The sequence below is a fragment of the Cucurbita pepo genome, chromosome LG08, assembly GCF_002806865.2.
Source record: "Cucurbita pepo subsp. pepo cultivar mu-cu-16 chromosome LG08, ASM280686v2, whole genome shotgun sequence".
Lineage (NCBI taxonomy): Eukaryota > Viridiplantae > Streptophyta > Magnoliopsida > Cucurbitales > Cucurbitaceae > Cucurbita > Cucurbita pepo.
In genome coordinates this window covers 7,480,681-7,500,729 of record NC_036645.1, presented here as the reverse complement: position 1 = coordinate 7,500,729, position 20,049 = coordinate 7,480,681, and the positions used below count along the sequence as shown (strand labels likewise).

Here is a 20,049-nt window from a genome sequence, read left to right as displayed (position 1 = left end):
AGTTTTGTCTAGAATGTGGCCAGTTTTCTGCCTTTAATTTGGAGTGTTCATATAGTGAGACATTACATTCCTTTTAATTTGGCTGGTTTTCGAAGTGGTGCACTGTAATGATATGTCTTGATTATTTGATAGGCATAGTGACGTTAAAACAACATCAAATTATGCTGGCCGACTCTTCAGAGATGAAGAAACGTTGCAGGATGTTTTTCCTTTGCAAATTAGGATCTTGGTATCATGGGAGACAAATTTGTTAGCTGTGAAGATAAATCGAAAGGTGATTTTTCTATCTGGCCCTGACAGTCATTGCTAATACTGAAAATTGGCTTACTTGAAGTCTGATTACTATCCTTTTGCATCTAAGCTATCAAGAACAGAATCATTGTTGTTAAAGGATATTTAGTAATAACTTATAATTTACCATATATATTATATTTGATATTTTATTATAAGGCAAATATCTAATATTTGTCTTATTACCGTAGGTATCTTTCCATTTATTGTTATTTTCATTTATTACTATTTCCATATCCTTGTAATTTATTTGATTATAAATAAGATAACTTTCACACCATTTAGGTGTGGTGGGTTAATCAAACATTCACAATTTGTCGAAAATATTTGGGATGTAATCTTTGTTAGAGAAGAAATGCTTCCATTAAAAAATAACAAATGAAGATAAGGTATCTTCCTAGAAGTCCCAAAGAGGTTATCAAAGGATCTCTAGCTAGTAAGTAACGAAGAAAGTAAAGCCAGAAAGAGCCAGTGAAATTGCCCAGCTATTTGATTGCGTACAAAGACTCTCTTAGAAAATCCTACTATTTATCTCTAATCATACGTTCCAATAGAAAGAAAAATGTGGAGCCAAGTAAAGATACAAATTCTGGGATGGTCGGAAACGTTGGGTTCTACTTCGGCAAAGAATTCAAAGTATACAAAATTTCATTTATTTGCTCTTATATTCTGTAATTTGAACAATCTGGAGCTAATCTTCGTTGACTACATTCCAGAACCTCTTGTGATCTTTTCTTATGTATTCATTCCTCGCATTATGTTTTTCCTTTTATGTTTTTCTTAGAATTTCTTGTTTACTACTTTTTTTCTTCTTATCTTTATATCATGCATCTGATAGAAAACTGTCGTTTCAGGATAACTTAGCCGACTATTATAAGAGAGCTTCCATTATTTTCAATTCTAGCTCTGAACCGGTAAGTTCTCTTACAATTAATATTGCAAGTTTTATTGAACTTGTTGTACCATGGTACTAATATTTATTTACCCTGCTAATCTAATTGGCAGTTTCACATTTGGGACTTCTCAGGGCAAACAAATCATCTTTTCGCAAATAATATGAACAATTTTCTTGATGATTCTCCTGTTCAACGAGTTAAAGAGGCAAGTATATCTGTATCTTATTAGCAATAGGAGCTGAATAGTTATTTCGTTCTTCTGTTGAGTTAATTGTCAGATGCTGTGTAAAACCTTTCTACTAAATGAGCTTCTGGAAGTGGACTATGCATATGTAGATTTTTCTTTTCGTTCTTGTAAATTTTCGTTGTATTCGTTTGATTTATTCAAGAAGATTTGTGTCATTGTTTTTTCGTTCTTGTAAATTTTCATTGTTTCCAATTGATTTATTCTAAAAGATTTGTGTCATCCAAGATGATATTTGTGTATTTTGGGAAACTATTATTTTGGAGGACGCAGATCTATTCGTAACAGCAGGTGAAGCCATTACTTTTAGATAATTGCATCTTTATCCTTTTGGTTTTCACCCTTTATTCTTATAGTTTAGATAAAACCCTGTTCCTACATGATTTGGATGCGAAAGTTTATGGTTATGTATTTAGGTTAAATGGTTATGCATGGTGTGCCCCTGTTGCACTCAAGATCTCATCAGAGATATCGATGGACTTGTATCCTTGGAAAAATTTAAAGTGTGTTTGATTCAATGATACTTTGAGGAGGGAGCAAAATTTGTTCGGTGATGCAATCTTGGAGAGTTAATTTTAGGAAAGTCAAGTTTTTCCTTTGGGAGCTAAGTCACTTAAGCCTAAGCACTCAGTGACAGGTATGGAAATGGCTTCCTTAGTTATCCTTCTTCCAAGGATGGTGTCCCCCTTTGGAAGAAGGATCATAAACACTAGGCGGACATTTTCCTTAACTGTTCCTTGATCGCGGGCTTGGTTTTCCTGGCTTTTGTGATTTCATATCATCAATGAAATTATTTCTTACAAGCAAGAAAAAATTTAAAAAGAATTGTCAAATGGATTTATTATCCACTCATCGAGGATCTTGTGGCTTCAACCCAATGGCATCTTCTATTCCATTCCTTGTGGATTATTAGTTCCCACTGGAGTCTGTAGTTTCCTTGTTTATGTAAATGCTTCTTGAAATCCTGTTGAGAAAAAGTTGTGATCTTTACAATTTTTGTATGATTTTGTGGGGCATTTGAGTTGAGAGGAACAATAGAATCTTTAGAGGGGTTGAGAGTCCTAAGGAGGAGGATATGTGGACCCTTGTTAGGTTGCATATTTCTACCTATTTCTTTTTGGGCTTTGGTGCCTTTTTAATTGTTCTTTTAAGTCTTACTTTGCTTGATTGAAACCTCTTTTTGTTTTAGTTTGGTTCATTTTGGTTGGGCCATTATGTTTTATGCCCCTTGTATTCTTTCATTTATTCTCATGAAGAATTGGCTGTTCGTAAAAGACGTTGTAAAATTCTCTACAGGATCCTGTTTGGTTTTTATATGCATAATGCATAGCCAATGTCCTTTTGCTTATCTAACAGGTCCGACTTGAGTTGCAAGTCCATGATGTTTTGGACAATATGATGGATAGATATGAGAAGGTTGCTAATCTAACTGAAGAGCTAAAGACTGAGGAGTCCCCCATTATCATAAATGGGATTATGGATAACGCGAAATCTTATTTGACTGAATCCAACCCTATGATACGTGGAAACAGTTTCAGGGTAGCCAGTTCCATGGGTTTGACAGGATTACAGAATCTTGGGAATACTTGCTTCATGAATAGTGCTCTTCAGTGTTTGGTGCATACTCCAAAACTTGTTGATTATTTCCTTGGAAATTTTCAAAAGGAGATCAATTATGAAAACCCTTTGGGGATGAAAGTAAGTTATTATCTATAATGGCCTTATTAGGTCTTTTAAGATAGTCCTTCCTTTTCAATTAATTTGTAATGTCTTATCTAGGGAGAGCTTGCTTTAGCATTTGGAGACTTGCTCAGGAAACTATGGGCCCCTGGCTCAAAATCAGTGCCTCCAAGAATGTTTAAACTTAAACTTTCTAATTTTGCTCCCCAATTCAGTGGTTATAATCAGCATGATTCCCAGGTTTGTCTAATCAGTCTTCATATTTGCACTCTTGGTCTTCCTCTCTATCTGGTGTCATAACATGCTAAAAACATATAATGTGCAGGAATTTCTTGCCTTTTTGTTGGATGGCCTTCATGAAGATCTAAATCGCGTTAAATGCAAGCCATATTTTGAAGCTAAGGATGTAGAGGGCCGCCGTGACGAAGAAGTAGCTGAAGAATGTTGGCAAAATCATATTGCCCGTAATGATTCTATTATAGTCGATTTGTGCCAGGTGAGTTGTTTTTTTTTTTCTTTGCTTTGCCAGAATTTTTATAAAATTCTTGCACAAGGTGTTGCTCATTCTCTTCCTTCATCTTAGTTTTTCCGCTGCAAGCTTACATGGTCTCTTAAAGTTCACTTTTAGTTTAGTGATTGGAACAAGCGTTTCTCATCCGTTTCCCTGTTGCTGGGTAATTTCTTAGCTCTCAACTGGATTTATTCTTTTCTTATAATTGTAGGGTCAGTTTCGGTCAACATTGGCGTGCCCTGCTTGCAATAAGTTATCAGTTACATTTGATCCATTCATGTACCTATCTCTGCCATTGCCCTCGACATCAGTGCGTAGTATGACCCTGAGGGTCTTTACATGTGATGGGATTACATTGCCATCTACGTTTACCCTATCAGTGCCAAAGTCTGGAAGATTGAAAGATCTTATTGATGCCTTAAGCACTGCTTGTTCTTTGAGAGAGGATGAGACCCTGTTGGTAGCTGAGGTATGCTTATATATTGTGCCCGCTTACTTTTTTTGCGTATGAGTTGTTTTAGAGGCTTTATGTTTTGGCTTTTTTTTGCATCTTCAGCCCGTGATTGTGCGCATGCACACTCTCACAAAAATTCAATTATTAAAGGGCCACCAAAAAACAAGTCCAAAAGGGAGTTAACCACACTCCACAAACCCTCCCCATATTCTCTCCATCATCGAATACTTGTAGATAATATAGAATATATTTGTATGCACAGATCAGTGGATCTTGGGTGGTGATTTTAATGTGACAAGTCTCAAACAGCAAACCAATTACGGAAGTATGAAGCTTTTTGACAAATTTGTTGAAGACAGTCTCTGGTTCCACCCTCTCCAATGGAAGTACACTTTGTCCAGCTTCCGTGAGAGGCCTGCCATGATCCTTATAGACTGGTTTCTAATCTCTGGCTCTTGTATTAATATCAATAGTGCTTTGGTAAAGCATTTTCCACGTATCACTTCTGATCATTATTCGATCCACATGACTCTGGGATAACAAAGATGGGGACCTAGTTACTTCAAATGTGAGGACATGTGAATGGGACACCATTCCTTAGAGCCTTTGTTTGGTAATTGGTGGTCGAATAACCAGCTTCTAGGGTGGATGGGTCATGATTTCATATAGAAACTAAAAACCCTCAAGACTGTTTTAAAAGGATTGTAACGTGGCTACTTTCGGATGTATCAAGGTTAAGAAAGTGGATTTAACTAATGAGCTTGTCAGGGTTGACAATTTGGAGGAACTGCAGGGCTTAAATCTCAAACGTGGTCAAGGGTGATCTGAGATCAAAGCAAATGTTTTGGATATCTCTTCCAGTGATATCCAAAGAAAAAAGCGCAAATTGGGATGGACACTAGAGGGAGTTGAAAGCTACAGATTTTTTTTTTTTCTTCTTAGAATCATATCCCAAAGAAGGAGAAAGAACACCTTTGTTGAGATTTTATCTAGAGGTAACAATAGTCTGGTTTTGGACGGTGACATAGAGGCTGAATCCATTGATATTTACAGAAAATTATACACCAAGGGTCAAGGCAGTAGACTTCCGCCAGTCATTGAAAATTGGGATCCAATCTCTAAATCCCAATCCCTTGACATTGATGCCCCTTTTACCAAATAAGAGATTAGGAATGCACTAAAGGACCTGGGGACCAACAAATCTCCTGAACCAGATAGCTATACCACTGAATTCTATAAAAGCATTGGAACATTTTTAAGGACGACTTTAAGAGCTCCAAGATGTATATGTATATATTTTTTCTGTGAGAATTCCATCATCAACCCGAGCCTTAACGAAGCTTTTATTTGCCTCATCCCCAAGAAGAGCAATGCTAAATCCTTGGGACAGTATAGACCCATCAGCCTTACTGTACTATTCTCTTCATCAGAAAAGGAAAAGGTCTCTGCTCTTTTCAATACCATATGCACATTTTAAGAAGCGTCGGGCTTGAGTATTAATCACCAAAAATTGGAATTTTCGGGCATTCATATGGCCAGACACCATTGCTTCCCTTGCCCAAGATTTCAGTTCTAAAGTGGCATCTTGCCCATTGGTCTACTTAGTTCCCCCATAAATGGTAAGCCTCACACTAAGGGGTTCTGGGAACCTATTGTTGAGAAGGTGGAGGGACATTCGAGGGGTTGGAGTGGGTCACATACATTTAAGGGTTGGCGATTAGCTCTTTTACAGGCTACCTCATCCAAGTTTACCCACATATTACCTTTCCCTGTTTAAGCTCTCATTCACAACCTACGCAGGAAAGAGATTTTAAAACATTTTTTTATGGAGTGGCAGCAAAGACAAAAGAGGTTTCCACCCCATGAATTGATAAACTGTACAAGCTCATTGATTGACAGGGCTTTGGGTTATTTGGTTTGAAGAACAAAAACTGTTGTCTCCTCGCGAATGGATTTGGAGACTTTATTTTGGAAAAATCTGCTTTTTGGAGGAGATTCATAGTCGCTAAATATGGTTCCATCCACTTTGATATGCATATAAACCACTAAAAACTCAAATATCATTAAGGCCCTTGAAAGGAAATTATGGAACAAGATTCTTGATGTATGGAAAATATTGTAGGCAGTGGGAAATCCACCTCTTTTTGGAATAGCTTACTGATTGGTTCATCTCTTAATTTGGCTTTCCCAAGATTATATGCTCTGTCCCTTCAGAAACATAGATCGATTAATGATATGTGGAACTGTGATGACTCTTCTTGGGATTTAAGATTTTTCCGTAATCTAACGGATGAGGAAATAATGGACTAGGCTGATCATTCCCCCATTCAGCTTCCTCCTCATAGGTCTATTGCAGAGGATTACTGGAAATGGATTCTGGATACCAAAGGAAGCTTCTCCTCCAATTCCCTCACTCACAAGATTGGGTCCTGTGGCTAACACCCATACAAAGACCTCTACAAGAACATTTGGAAGGGTCCAATACCAAAGATCAGATTTTCCTTTGGGAATTAAACCATCAATAAAGAAGATACTTTGCTAAAAAAGGCTCCTGGATTATCTCCTCTCCAAATTGGTGCACCCTTTGTAGAAATAGTCGTGAATCTATGATGCGTTTATTTATTACTTCCCACTATGCCTTTATTTTTTGGGAGAAAGTCCTGAAGGCTTTCCATTTGCATCTCACCCTCCCAGGAAACATTAAGATTTCATTGGTCAAATGAAAGAAGTGGAGATGCACTACGTTGATTCTACTTCGACAACTTATGCTAGAAGCCATACATACTGCTATCAAAAACCCCAAGAAATTTGTCCCAAATATTTGTAATAAAGTGACATCTACGTAAAATATAACCCAAGTTTATCCTCTGCCGACTGAGAGAACACTGCTGAAGGCATAGATCCAACGTTCATCCTAGAACAAAATTTGTCATCATAAGCCCCCCAAAGCTACAAACCAAGAGAAAAAAATCTATTGTTTTTCGGAAAAAACAAATAGTTGCAAGAGAATAAAACCAGAAAGTTTGAGAGTCCAAAAGTGATTGTCACTGAAGGTTGGGAAGTGATGAATTCTGTGTTACAAGAACGATGCAGAGAACTTTGAGGTTTCTAGATTGATTTTTTTATTTATGTTGAGTTACATCTTAAAGTACCTTTATTGTCTTCCAGATTGAACTTTGAATCGATGTATGTATCTCATATCACGTAACCGACATGTAAACTGATATTTTATTATATCGTTACTTATTAGTGTGTTAATGTTCTGCAACGTCATCAATCTGGTTTATAGTTCTAATTTGAATGAGCAGGTATACAAGAATCGCATCTTCCGTCTTCTGGAGGATCCATCTGATTCGCTAGCATTGATTAGGAACGAAGACAAGCTTGTTGCTTACAGGTTACCAAGAGATAGTGAACCATCCAAGTTGATTGTTTACGTGCATCAGAAATCTGAAACGTAAGCTCCTTTTCGTTTTAATATGTATTTCTTGTCTTTGTCTTCTAGTTTTGTTTCTTCCTGAAGCAATCTTCATTTGAATTACTTCAATATTTTTCAATGCTGCAAGCTTTCCACATCTTAAAACTGCTTAACCCCCTTCTTCATCTCTCTCCTTCATTAATTTTATGCATGGTGTCAGGCATGATAATTCAGGAAAGCTAATTTTAGGCTCAAAAACATTTGGAGTCCCATTTGTAGCAAGAGTGCCTGACTTTTGTCGTGAATCAGATATTCGTCAGCAGTTCCTCAAGTTTCTTGATCCGTTAAAAATGCCTGAAGATGATACGCTTAGGAACTGTGATGGCGAAGCTGGTATTTCTGGTAATGATGACTTTGAGATGGATGATGCCTCGGGCCCGAAAAACTTGGATACTGATGAGAGACCAAACAATGGAAATATTGTGAACTCTAGTTTGCCTTCTGATTTCGTATTCTATTTGGCTGAATCACGGGGAGCTTCTGAAGGTACCCTGATTAATCCGGATGAACCTTTAGTCATCTCTGAGTTCACTGAGAGGTTGGATGTTCTCGTCATGTGGCCAGACACGATGATTAATAAATATGATACATGTCTAATGAGTTCACTGCCCGATGTTTTCAAACCACATTTTCTTGCAAGGAGACCTCAAGAGTTTGTCGATTTGTATAAGTGCCTTGAAGCTTTCTTGAAGGAGGAGCCTTTAGGACCCGACGATATGTGGTTAGTGTGTGCTCTCATATTCAATTTTTTAAAACTCTTTCCAGTTCTATAAATTTATAGGTATTAGAAAACACGATGAACTCGAAATTTTTTCTTGTGAATTTGAAGGTATTGTCCTAGATGCAAGAAACCTCAGCAAGCTAGAAAAAAGTTGGATCTCTGGAGGTTGCCTGAGATTCTTGTCATTCATCTCAAAAGGTTTTCGTATAGCCGATTTTTGAAGAACAAGCTGGAAACAGTTGTTGATTTCCCAATAGAAGACCTGGATTTTTCAAATTACATCGCTTTCAAGAATAGCCATCTGAGCAATCGTTACATGTTATATGCTGTTAGTAATCACTACGGAGGGATGGGCGCAGGTCACTATACTGCTCATGTTCTTGTAAGTTTTTCAATTAACACAAAACCTTGAATCTGATTTCTGTTGAGTACGATCTTGGAGACTTATCTTTTCAAGTTCCTGGAAATCTGATCCTCATCCACATTGATTATTAATCTGCTTGTTCTACCAATGCAGCATGGTGGTAAATGGTATGAGTTCGACGACGATCGAGTTCTCCCTGTGAGCGAAGATGTTGTAAAGTCATCTGCTGCTTATGTTTTATTCTACAGAAGAATTCCAGAAGTATAATGTGGTGAAGTTTATACATGGTTTTGAAGGTTAGTGTGAGACAACACCCTACAGCCCCTCCCCCAATGAGTTTTTCTGCTATACTTAAAATCACTTCCTATGCAACTTTATTCTGTTTGGGAGACGAGAAAAGAAGAAAAAGAAAACTTGTGTACAGCAAGAAGAAAAGCACTTTGGGGGGGAAATTATAAGATTTTTGTCCCCATCATACCCCTGTGTGTATTCCTTTTGTATATATTACTCACTGCAAAAGAAAATGTTCACCCAAGAAGCTTTCAATTTTTCCAATGAAGAAAAATGCATTCTCTCTTTTGTTACCTTCCTTTTCCCATATGGTCCTCTTTGAGCTTTTAAATAGGTGTTTGTAATAGTTCCAAGGCAGATATTGTCTTCTTTGAACTTTTCCTTTCGGACTTTCCCTCAAGGTTTTTAAAAAACGCATTTATTAGGTAGAGGTTTCTACACCCTTATACAGAATGCGTTGTTCTCATCCCCAACTGATGTGAGATCTCAAGTCTTAGCTAATTGGGCGGTTTCTTGGGGCTTAGTTAAGATCTATATGATAAATATGCTTGGTCTAAATACTTGGAATACAAGTGCATCCAAGCATAGAACAACTAAGAGGGTCCAAGATTAATTCATCGAATGGGCTGACGTTTTAGAGAGCAGTAGAATGTTGGGTTAGCTCAGCCTTACGTAGTTGGTTGAGGAGTGATCGAACCGGTAAGATAACAAAAAAGGTGCATATGGTCTGGTAGTGATGCGGCAAATTTGCTCAAAAGGGTATTCAGTAAGAGAGATTCTAATGGTTCTATTATACTGGGTTCCATAGAAAGAGATGACCGACAATTTTTTTTGTGTTGAAAGTAGATGAAATTAAATGAGGCATGCTTGACAAGCAGCATTCATTCAAGTTTGCTGACAATCTTAATTACGAAGTAAATGCTTATTCAATAGTTCTATTGATCTAATCTCAGTGGTCTTGACTCAACGATAATTGATATCTAATCATTTCTTTGAAGCATACTCAACGATATCTATCTTCTATTTGTTATATTATCTTGTGTAACATTTTTTTTTTGTTCAAATTAACTTACGGGGACGATTTAAACACAGATCAGTTTGCCAGTTTGTCGAACCAGAATTCAAATTTCTAAGTTGTAGATTGATGAATGTAATATTACTCAATTATCCCTTTGTGTTAGATTCCTTTTCTAGAAATTAATTTAGATCCATGGGATGGGATGGGTATGGGTATGGGTATGGGTATAACTTTATTTTAATAGAATCTATATTTGTAATATTTTATTTGTTATTAATGAAAGTGGTTTCTTGTTGTGGCCATGCACTAATTATTTTAAATGTTATATTTCTAAATTACAAGAAACATCTGAAAATTATTCATTTTCAAGCACAAAATTGGAACAATCATGTCATTTTCACAATTATTTGTATGGAGCCACAAAAATTTATTAGGACCCCATAGGATCTTCATTTTTTTTTTTTTCATCAAAACAAATGAAACTACTCATTTCATTTCTTGAATATTTGGTCACTCTGATTTGGTTCTTTTAGGGCGTACATGGGATTGAGTTGGGTTCAAAAAAATCTTTAACAACTTGAAATTTTTGATTGGTTGAGTTGGTGACTCGAGCAACTCATAAGTGTTCATAATACAACCCTCTATTTTTTAGTTGAGTTGGGTGAGTTGTACTTTTGTATGTCATAATGCATTATTGATATTGATTACAAACGTTAAATATTCTTAATATTTTTAAAAGTAGAGTGTTGGTCAGGTTGGCCCCAACCATAAAAAATATCATCCTTCAAATCAAACTAAATTTTCAGTTTTTCAAAAACTCAACCCAATTCAAATTAGGTAAAAAAAAAAAAAAAAATCAAACTCAACTCAATCCACATTAGAAAAAAAAAAAGTCAAACCTAGCCTTTGTAGTTTAGAAAGTCAAACTCAACTCAATCCAAATCAGAAAAAAAAAAAAAAAGTCAAACCCAACTTTTGTAGTTTGGATTGAGTAGTTTTGGTTGATTGAATCATATAAATACTCTTAATATTCTAATAATTTGTGATTTCTAATAAAATATNAAGAACAAGCTGGAAACAGTTGTTGATTTCCCAATAGAAGACCTGGATTTTTCAAATTACATCGCTTTCAAGAATAGCCATCTGAGCAATCGTTACATGTTATATGCTGTTAGTAATCACTACGGAGGGATGGGCGCAGGTCACTATACTGCTCATGTTCTTGTAAGTTTTTCAATTAACACAAAACCTTGAATCTGATTTCTGTTGAGTACGATCTTGGAGACTTATCTTTTCAAGTTCCTGGAAATCTGATCCTCATCCACATTGATTATTAATCTGCTTGTTCTACCAATGCAGCATGGTGGTAAATGGTATGAGTTCGACGACGATCGAGTTCTCCCTGTGAGCGAAGATGTTGTAAAGTCATCTGCTGCTTATGTTTTATTCTACAGAAGAATTCCAGAAGTATAATGTGGTGAAGTTTATACATGGTTTTGAAGGTTAGTGTGAGACAACACCCTACAGCCCCTCCCCCAATGAGTTTTTCTGCTATACTTAAAATCACTTCCTATGCAACTTTATTCTGTTTGGGAGACGAGAAAAGAAGAAAAAGAAAACTTGTGTACAGCAAGAAGAAAAGCACTTTGGGGGGGAAATTATAAGATTTTTGTCCCCATCATACCCCTGTGTGTATTCCTTTTGTATATATTACTCACTGCAAAAGAAAATGTTCACCCAAGAAGCTTTCAATTTTTCCAATGAAGAAAAATGCATTCTCTCTTTTGTTACCTTCCTTTTCCCATATGGTCCTCTTTGAGCTTTTAAATAGGTGTTTGTAATAGTTCCAAGGCAGATATTGTCTTCTTTGAACTTTTCCTTTCGGACTTTCCCTCAAGGTTTTTAAAAAACGCATTTATTAGGTAGAGGTTTCTACACCCTTATACAGAATGCGTTGTTCTCATCCCCAACTGATGTGAGATCTCAAGTCTTAGCTAATTGGGCGGTTTCTTGGGGCTTAGTTAAGATCTATATGATAAATATGCTTGGTCTAAATACTTGGAATACAAGTGCATCCAAGCATAGAACAACTAAGAGGGTCCAAGATTAATTCATCGAATGGGCTGACGTTTTAGAGAGCAGTAGAATGTTGGGTTAGCTCAGCCTTACGTAGTTGGTTGAGGAGTGATCGAACCGGTAAGATAACAAAAAAGGTGCATATGGTCTGGTAGTGATGCGGCAAATTTGCTCAAAAGGGTATTCAGTAAGAGAGATTCTAATGGTTCTATTATACTGGGTTCCATAGAAAGAGATGACCGACAATTTTTTTTGTGTTGAAAGTAGATGAAATTAAATGAGGCATGCTTGACAAGCAGCATTCATTCAAGTTTGCTGACAATCTTAATTACGAAGTAAATGCTTATTCAATAGTTCTATTGATCTAATCTCAGTGGTCTTGACTCAACGATAATTGATATCTAATCATTTCTTTGAAGCATACTCAACGATATCTATCTTCTATTTGTTATATTATCTTGTGTAACATTTTTTTTTTGTTCAAATTAACTTACGGGGACGATTTAAACACAGATCAGTTTGCCAGTTTGTCGAACCAGAATTCAAATTTCTAAGTTGTAGATTGATGAATGTAATATTACTCAATTATCCCTTTGTGTTAGATTCCTTTTCTAGAAATTAATTTAGATCCATGGGATGGGATGGGTATGGGTATGGGTATGGGTATAACTTTATTTTAATAGAATCTATATTTGTAATATTTTATTTGTTATTAATGAAAGTGGTTTCTTGTTGTGGCCATGCACTAATTATTTTAAATGTTATATTTCTAAATTACAAGAAACATCTGAAAATTATTCATTTTCAAGCACAAAATTGGAACAATCATGTCATTTTCACAATTATTTGTATGGAGCCACAAAAATTTATTAGGACCCCATAGGATCTTCATTTTTTTTTTTTTCATCAAAACAAATGAAACTACTCATTTCATTTCTTGAATATTTGGTCACTCTGATTTGGTTCTTTTAGGGCGTACATGGGATTGAGTTGGGTTCAAAAAAATCTTTAACAACTTGAAATTTTTGATTGGTTGAGTTGGTGACTCGAGCAACTCATAAGTGTTCATAATACAACCCTCTATTTTTTAGTTGAGTTGGGTGAGTTGTACTTTTGTATGTCATAATGCATTATTGATATTGATTACAAACGTTAAATATTCTTAATATTTTTAAAAGTAGAGTGTTGGTCAGGTTGGCCCCAACCATAAAAAATATCATCCTTCAAATCAAACTAAATTTTCAGTTTTTCAAAAACTCAACCCAATTCAAATTAGGAAAAAAAAAAAAAAAAAATCAAACTCAACTCAATCCACATTAGAAAAAAAAAAAGTCAAACCTAGCCTTTGTAGTTTAGAAAGTCAAACTCAACTCAATCCAAATCAGAAAAAAAAAAAAAAAGTCAAACCCAACTTTTGTAGTTTGGATTGAGTAGTTTTGGTTGATTGAATCATATAAATACTCTTAATATTCTAATAATTTGTGATTTCTAATAAAATATTGAAATATAGCATGAAGGTTAAGATCATTCGAAATTTAAATTTGTTTAAATGCTTTGCATTATTAGAAATTTGAATCTCTCCTCCAAAATAATAATAATAAAATTTTGAAAGATATATAAAAAATAGATAAAAAGGGAAAATTTTATAAAACTTACTGAGTTTGTTAAAAAAAAAAAAAAATGAAATTAAACAAATAATATTAATTATTAATTAATTTAATAATGAAAATAAATTTATGTTAAAATTTATTTTGTTTATTTCAATTGATTTGATTTTCAAACAAAAAACTCAATTAAACATCCATAAATAGAGTAAAATTATATATAATTAACAGCAAAATAATGTTAATAAACATGTATATTAATAATTTAAAATTTTGAAAATTTATCCGATGAAGATGTTGTTGGATAGCTTTTAAGAGATAAATTGCCATCTATATATCAAAACCTATATCCAATGATTATTTACTGACATGCCAAGTTTAAATTTAAATTTTAGATCTATTAAGTTTTTAAAATTTGGAGTTATGCAGTTCATGGTTTCATGCCGTTGGATTTAGAAAAGAAAAAATAAAATTTATAGTTAGAAGATTGGACTGTTCAGAATCGATTTAGTTTCAGTGTATGAACAAAACGTGACCATCATTCATTCATCCAACTCAATGACGTTTCTTTCGAATCTTACAAATTTTACAAACCCACGGCTCCGCTCCAAATCACCGACTGCTTTTTTCTCCCCTCTTTTGGCTTACTTTCCCTTTTGCAAAACCATTTTTCTCGAGGACCCATTTGGTTGATTTGCTCCAAACAACTCACTGTTCATCAATTTACTCTGTTTCTCTTCAACCCCACCTCGATTATGGCCGCTCTGATGAACTTTCACCACTTCTTGCCATGAGGGTCGAGTTAACTTACCGTATTCAATGTTTCAAACTACCCCTTCTTCGCTTTTTCTCTGTATTTGTACCCTTTTTTTGCTGGATTCGATTACTTCTTGAAACCTGTGATTTCGCTTTGGAGTTGGGAAAAAGTAACGCCGACCCTTGTGTCTGGATTTGCTCGTATCAGCTGGCTTTGTCTCCTCAACGATCATCGATGTGATTTGTATGAAATTCCATTGAGATTTGCGTTACTGTCGGGGAATTTTATCTGGTCTCTTTCTGGAGGGGTTCAGATTCTTTATATGTCGACTGGTTAATCTTCAAATAGCTTCAATAGTGCAGTATTTTGGGTACTTCCTCTCCTTTTGATTTAGCTTTCAACCAATGATTTGGATGACTAATAGTACATATATTGCGTTTACTGTTCTTGGATTTTCATAGCATTATCCCAACTCTGAAACTTCTGTAGATCTTTGAAACCCTTTTAATAGTTTCCTTAAACCCTTTTGTTCTTCTGCTACAAATTTGAATTCAAGTTCAAATGCTTTGTTTAATGTATTTACATCAATGAAGTTTGAGTTAGGCGTTGAGGTTTTAGTAAACATGTGGTTAGATGCCTACTGATGCTGCATTTTCCTCGCTCTGTTTCAATTTCTTGAAATTAAGGAGGTGATTCAGAAGACAAGGATAATCTGCAGAATCCTTGTCGTGGTGCTTTCTGATCGAAGACGAGTCGTTTTTTTGATTCAAATGCAAGATGGAGAAAAGGAAAAGAATCACACAGTACAGGGAGAGGCTAGATAAAACACTCAGATCTCCTGATCTGACAACCAAGGAGTCTGTTGAGGCCCTTGTGTCGAATCAACTTCGTCGTTTGCATTCGAAACACGAAACCGAAGGTCGGTGATGAACTGATGTGTCCGGATATTTATATATCTTCCCATCATGTTGGTTAAGCCATCCATTTTGGAGGTTCTGATCTTTCGTTTATGTGTTGAAGGATGTAACGAAAACGTGTTACGTAAAAGAACTGCGGAGGTATCGAATTTTCTTGACATGTTGAGGAGTGCTTCCGGTAATGGTAATGATAGTAGCAGAGCTTCTGAGATGGAACATCATGAGTGGAAAGTACGTTATACTAGAATTTCGTCTATCTGATATTCATTCTAAGTGTCTATGAAGTCGATTATATTCTTTTCAATATTTCAGATGAAGCACGATGATGAAGAATTTCGGGTTATGTATCGTGAAGGACCGAAGGGCACTCCATTTCATACATTACTCGTTGAAGGCTTTGTAGATGGCCCGGTTGATATTTGTAAGCGTTACCGACGAACATTTGACTTTACCCTGAAAAGTTTAATCTGTTAAAAGCTCAATGTGATTGATGATCTTGCACACAACTTGAACTTGCTTGTTTGCAGGCTTGTGCACTTCGTGGGAATCTGAACTTTACAAAAGATGGTGAGTGTCATCTCTGATCTTTTGTGCATATTTTGGGAAATATGTCTACTTGTCCATGCCTAACATAAATATGGTCCATCTTTGATTGCAAGCATGTTTTAGTTCGCGCACACACACACGAAAGGTTTGCCTATTTGGTTTTGATTTTTTGTATGGGCTTCCGGGTGATTGAGACGGTGTTTCTTATTTGAAAGAATCTGAGATCCCACGTCGGTTGGGGAGGAGAACGAAACATTCTAAGGGTGTGGAAACCTCTCCCTAGCAGATGCGTTTTAAAAACCCGGAAAGGGAAAACACAGACACCGGGCGATGTGCTAGCGAGGAGGTTGAACTCCGAAGAGGGGTGGACACGAGGCAGTGTGCTAGCAAGGACGCTGAGCCTTGAAGAGGCTGGATTGGGAGGTCCCATATCGATTGGAGAAGGAAATGAATTGCCAGTGAGGATGTTGGGTCACGAAAGGGGGTGGATTGTGAGATCTCACATCGGTTGGGGAGGAGAACAAAACATTCTTTATAAGGGTGTGGGAACCTCTCCCTAGTGGACACGTTTTAAAAACCTTGAGGGGAAGCTCGAAAAGGAGAAGTCCAAAGAGGACAATATCTGGTAGCGGTGGGCTTGGGCTTGAGCTGTTAAAAAAAAGTCTCATTTGTATCATAGCGGTAGTAAATGGTGAAATTTACATGGCACCAGCCATAGCGGAAGTGCTGAGTAATATGAGTTCTGGATCAACTCTAACAATGAATGGATTAAATGACGTTTGTAGGAGTATTAGTCACTGGTTTCTTCTTTCCACTGTTCTCCCTCAGGTGGCCTCAATTTACTGTGCCGTCTTTCAAAATTCTCACCAGCAAATGTCTTCAAAAAGTCCGGATCGGTGAACAGATCGCGCTAGTAAGGTTTGTCTAGCTATACAGCCAGCACTTATATACGTGCACGCGCACACGCACACAAACGCACCAGCTATCTTCATCCTGTCACATCTGTTTTGAAATACTGAACTTTTTAATTCTTTTGAAAGCAAGGGTTAAGGTTTCATGGCCGCTGTCAACCAGGGAGATCATCGTGCACTACTTTCTTTTCGAGTACTTACAGGATGACCTTATCATCGTACTTCTAAACTCGGTAATTGGTTGAATAAGATCATGGGAGATCAGTGTGCACTACTTGGAAGTTGATCGCTCCCTGTTTCCATTTGGTCGATTTCTGGATCGACATCTAAACCTTTTTTTTTTTTCGTTACAGATATCTGATTTGGACAGCATTGATATAACTACTCATGGATTCACGAGGCACGCTATCCCGGATGCAGAAGATGTAGTTAGGATTGATGTCGTGGGAGGCTTTGCTATACAGAAGGTGACAGATAACAGGAGCTACTTCCGGTGAGGGGTTTCTTTCTTTCTTTTTTATTTACGACGATAATTTACTAATCCAAGTTAAACATAAACATATCGGAAATTGATGTGCGGTTGGTTGATAAGGACTGGTACGATATCGACATAGACGATTACTTTTTAATCTTTATTAACAGCAAGGACTATTGTATTGATAAGTTAAAACATTTAAATTCTATCTCAAATACATATCGTCCTTGTTTGATCTTCGTCTTCACAATCCGATCCTGGAAGAGATCTTTTTTCGTTACCCCGTTGATATCGTTTAGAACTTGAACAGTGAAAAATCTCGCAGGACAATAGCAAACATGGATATGAAGCTGGATTTCATTCCTCCGTCACTTATAAACTTCATCTCGAGGCAACTCATCGGCAGTGGTTTCCGACTCTATCAAAAGGTAATACATTATTCTACCGATATATGATTCGAACCCAAAATAGTCGGGCCGTGTTCCTCAAAACTATATTATTGTCGTCGATGCTTCTAGTTACCAAGTCTTCCACTTTTGTCTTAAAATTCCAATTGTCAACACTATTTGCAGGTAGTGGCTTCAATGTTCAAATCTGATGAAGATTTTATGAAGGCCTTGAAAGACCCACTGTACATACATATAAACGAAGCTCTCTACCGGAAAAATCAACAAGATAAGGCGTTCGGAGAAAAACAGCTCGGTTCTCCAACTGATAAAACTGGAATCCATCCTTTTCCAGAAGAGCAGCCGGAGAACTCGACGGAAGAGCTGCAGGAGAGCTCGACGGAAGAGCTGCAGGAGAGCTCGACGGAAGAGCAACCGGAGAACTTGATGGAAGATCAGAAGGTTAACGTCGAGCTCGCCAAAACTGTCATGGAAGCTAATGAGAAAGAAACGTTTGGGGAGATTGAAGAGGAAGAGAGCAATAAAACTGTCATTTTAGGAAGAACTGTTGCAGAAAACTGTAATTTTAAGGATCAAAGAATCTCTATAATCAGTCCAGAGGTAGAAAAGGCTCTGCAAACTTTAGATGAGGTTATTAATATGATGAGGAAAGGTAGATTCAATGGTGAAGCAAAGGCTGGTTCTTGCTTGAGTGATGAAAAGCCTCCAGATATAGAGAAGGATACCGAAAAGAACTCGAGTACTTCTGAAGATCGAAATGTTCATCCGAAAGTCGAGCTTTTCGCTAGCTTGTCAAGGAAACAAACGGCCGAGAGAGCTTCTGACGAACCCCCTCGAACCAGCTCTAACCATAGTTCAAGGTAATAGCTCTGACTGGTTTCTTGACATTATTCTCTGAGTTTGTTCTTGAAGCATCTTGGTTCTTTCATGGCCATTATGGCCATTATGATTGTTTAGCCAATGATGAATTTTGTAGCCCTCAAGCCACCGGGTTGACCCGAAAGGCGGAGTTCTATGGTCGAGGTGAAGGACCGTTTTAAGTATTGCAAAAGAAACGTCCCGTGATCCAAGGCGAAGGGTAAATCTAGACATGGATTATAAGTTCAAACTTCGTTACCAACTACTGATAACTTTTTTCTCGAATTCAAATCATTGTTCCATGAGATTAGTCGAGCGTGCGCCGAAAACTACTCTGATTGTCCATTTTACGGGTGTCTCGAGGGGGGCGTAGAATTGAAATTTGTCTGAATTTGCATAATCAATTGTATTGCAGGCGCTTAGGATCATCAAATTCTTTATCCAAGGACGTGAACCACAACAAAATAGTTCCAGCATCTCCAGAACATAAATGTTTACCTCTTGGACCTGCTGAAGTTAACCACACGACGTCGAGTTTCATAGAACATGGAACGATAGAAAACGCACATTCGGATCAAAATTCGCATAATCCTGATAAGCAACCAACCAGTGAGCGTCATGGCATGGACGAAATCAACGGAGATTCAGCGGAGAGGTACGTAAGGAATAGAAAGAACCGGTTCTGGTGTTTTCCGGGCAGTCCGATACGGCTGAAGAAGGGAAGAAGTTGAAATTCAGATGAAGGTGAAGCAGAAACTTTAACTTGTTACTATACCTGTAAAAATAGTAATAAATCTCAATTTGGCTGAATTTTTTTGGTTTCTTTTTGTTAATTCTATACTTATTTGCTTTAGCTTTCTTTATTTATGTGATTTTAGCTCATAATCCCTTTTGGAATACATTAATGTGCAAACGTTTCAATATTATATTCAAATTTTTCGTGGATTCGACTAATTTGGAAATAGGGTTAGAATTCAATCTTATTCTATCCTATTTTTATGATTATTATGAGGATTAAGAATATTTTATACTTGTAATTGATGTTCGTAATATGTAATTTTAGTTATTAATGTAATATGTATTGTAGATAAATAATATTTTTTTAAAATAATTAAAAAAATGAACAACCCAATAACTAAACTCATCTCAACTCGAACCGAAAGTATAGGATTGAGATAGGTTGGGTTGGGTTGTGAACTTTATTTGGTTGTTCGTTTCACCAACTCAACCTAAAATTATAGGGTTGAGCTGGGTTGGGTTGTGAACTCTATTTGGTTGTTCGTTTCACCAACTCAACCTGAAACTATAGGGTTGAGTTGGGTTGGGTTGGATTGGGTAACCAACTCGTTTCACCTACTCAACCTGAAATTATAGGGTTGAGTTGGGTTGGGTTGGATTGGGTGAGTTGGCTTGGGTGATGGGTTGGGTTGTGAACTCTATTTGTTGTTCGTTTCACCTACTCAACCTGAAACTATAGGGTTGAGTTGGGTTGGGTTGGGTTGGATTGAGTAACCAACTCGTTTCACTTACTCAACCTGAAATTACAAGGT

The 20,049-nt window shown here is 36.6% G+C and overlaps 2 protein-coding genes across 4 annotated transcripts in view; both read left to right on the top strand.

Annotated features, from left to right (window-relative positions):
• Positions 1-11,738, top strand: part of LOC111800008 (ubiquitin carboxyl-terminal hydrolase 8-like) — a 12,971-nt gene extending 1,233 nt beyond the window's left edge. Inside the window, exons 3-14 of one of the 2 annotated variants that reach the window (XM_023683579.1) lie at positions 133-274; positions 1,146-1,205; positions 1,297-1,392; positions 2,788-3,129; positions 3,211-3,351; positions 3,437-3,607; positions 3,834-4,091; positions 7,385-7,533; positions 7,715-8,275; positions 8,384-8,550; positions 11,066-11,172; positions 11,308-11,738. In XM_023683579.1, coding sequence (XP_023539347.1) covers positions 133-274; positions 1,146-1,205; positions 1,297-1,392; positions 2,788-3,129; positions 3,211-3,351; positions 3,437-3,607; positions 3,834-4,091; positions 7,385-7,533; positions 7,715-8,275; positions 8,384-8,550; positions 11,066-11,172; positions 11,308-11,421 — 2,308 coding nt within the window. In that variant the 3' untranslated portion in view covers positions 11,422-11,738. Of the gene's footprint in view, positions 1-132; positions 275-1,145; positions 1,206-1,296; positions 1,393-2,787; positions 3,130-3,210; positions 3,352-3,436; positions 3,608-3,833; positions 4,092-7,384; positions 7,534-7,714; positions 8,276-8,383; positions 8,658-8,792; positions 9,224-11,065; positions 11,173-11,307 lie in introns of those variants that run through there. The other variant, XM_023683578.1, reaches the window with a different exon arrangement.
• A 2,446-nt stretch (positions 11,739-14,184) lies between these two features.
• Positions 14,185-19,362, top strand: LOC111800288. Of its 2 annotated transcripts, XM_023683907.1 has the most exons (12): positions 14,185-14,755; positions 15,072-15,304; positions 15,406-15,533; positions 15,615-15,723; positions 15,830-15,869; positions 16,677-16,766; positions 16,893-16,992; positions 17,113-17,252; positions 17,560-17,662; positions 17,807-18,501; positions 18,618-18,719; positions 18,915-19,007. In XM_023683907.1, the coding sequence occupies exons 2-11, from the start codon at positions 15,163-15,165 to the stop codon at positions 18,679-18,681; spliced, it is 1,611 nt and encodes a 536-aa protein (XP_023539675.1). In that variant the 5' UTR covers positions 14,185-14,755; positions 15,072-15,162; the 3' UTR covers positions 18,682-18,719; positions 18,915-19,007. The 2 variants fall into 2 exon arrangements, with proteins under 2 accessions (XP_023539675.1, XP_023539673.1); XM_023683905.1 differs by lacking the exon at positions 18,618-18,719 and having other exon boundaries at positions 14,188-14,755; positions 18,915-19,362.
• Positions 19,363-20,049: the final 687 nt, after the last annotated feature.

Coding starts and splice junctions, on each gene's coding strand:
- LOC111800288 (XM_023683905.1), top strand. CDS start 15,163: ATGGAGAAAAGGAAAAGAATCACACAGTACAGGGAGAGGCTAGATAAA. Junction 16,993..17,112: donor TCATCGTACTTCTAAACTCG/GTAATTGGTTGA, acceptor TTTTCGTTACAG/ATATCTGATTTGGACAGCAT. Junction 18,502..18,914: donor AGCTCTAACCATAGTTCAAG/GTAATAGCTCTG, acceptor ATTGTATTGCAG/GCGCTTAGGATCATCAAATT.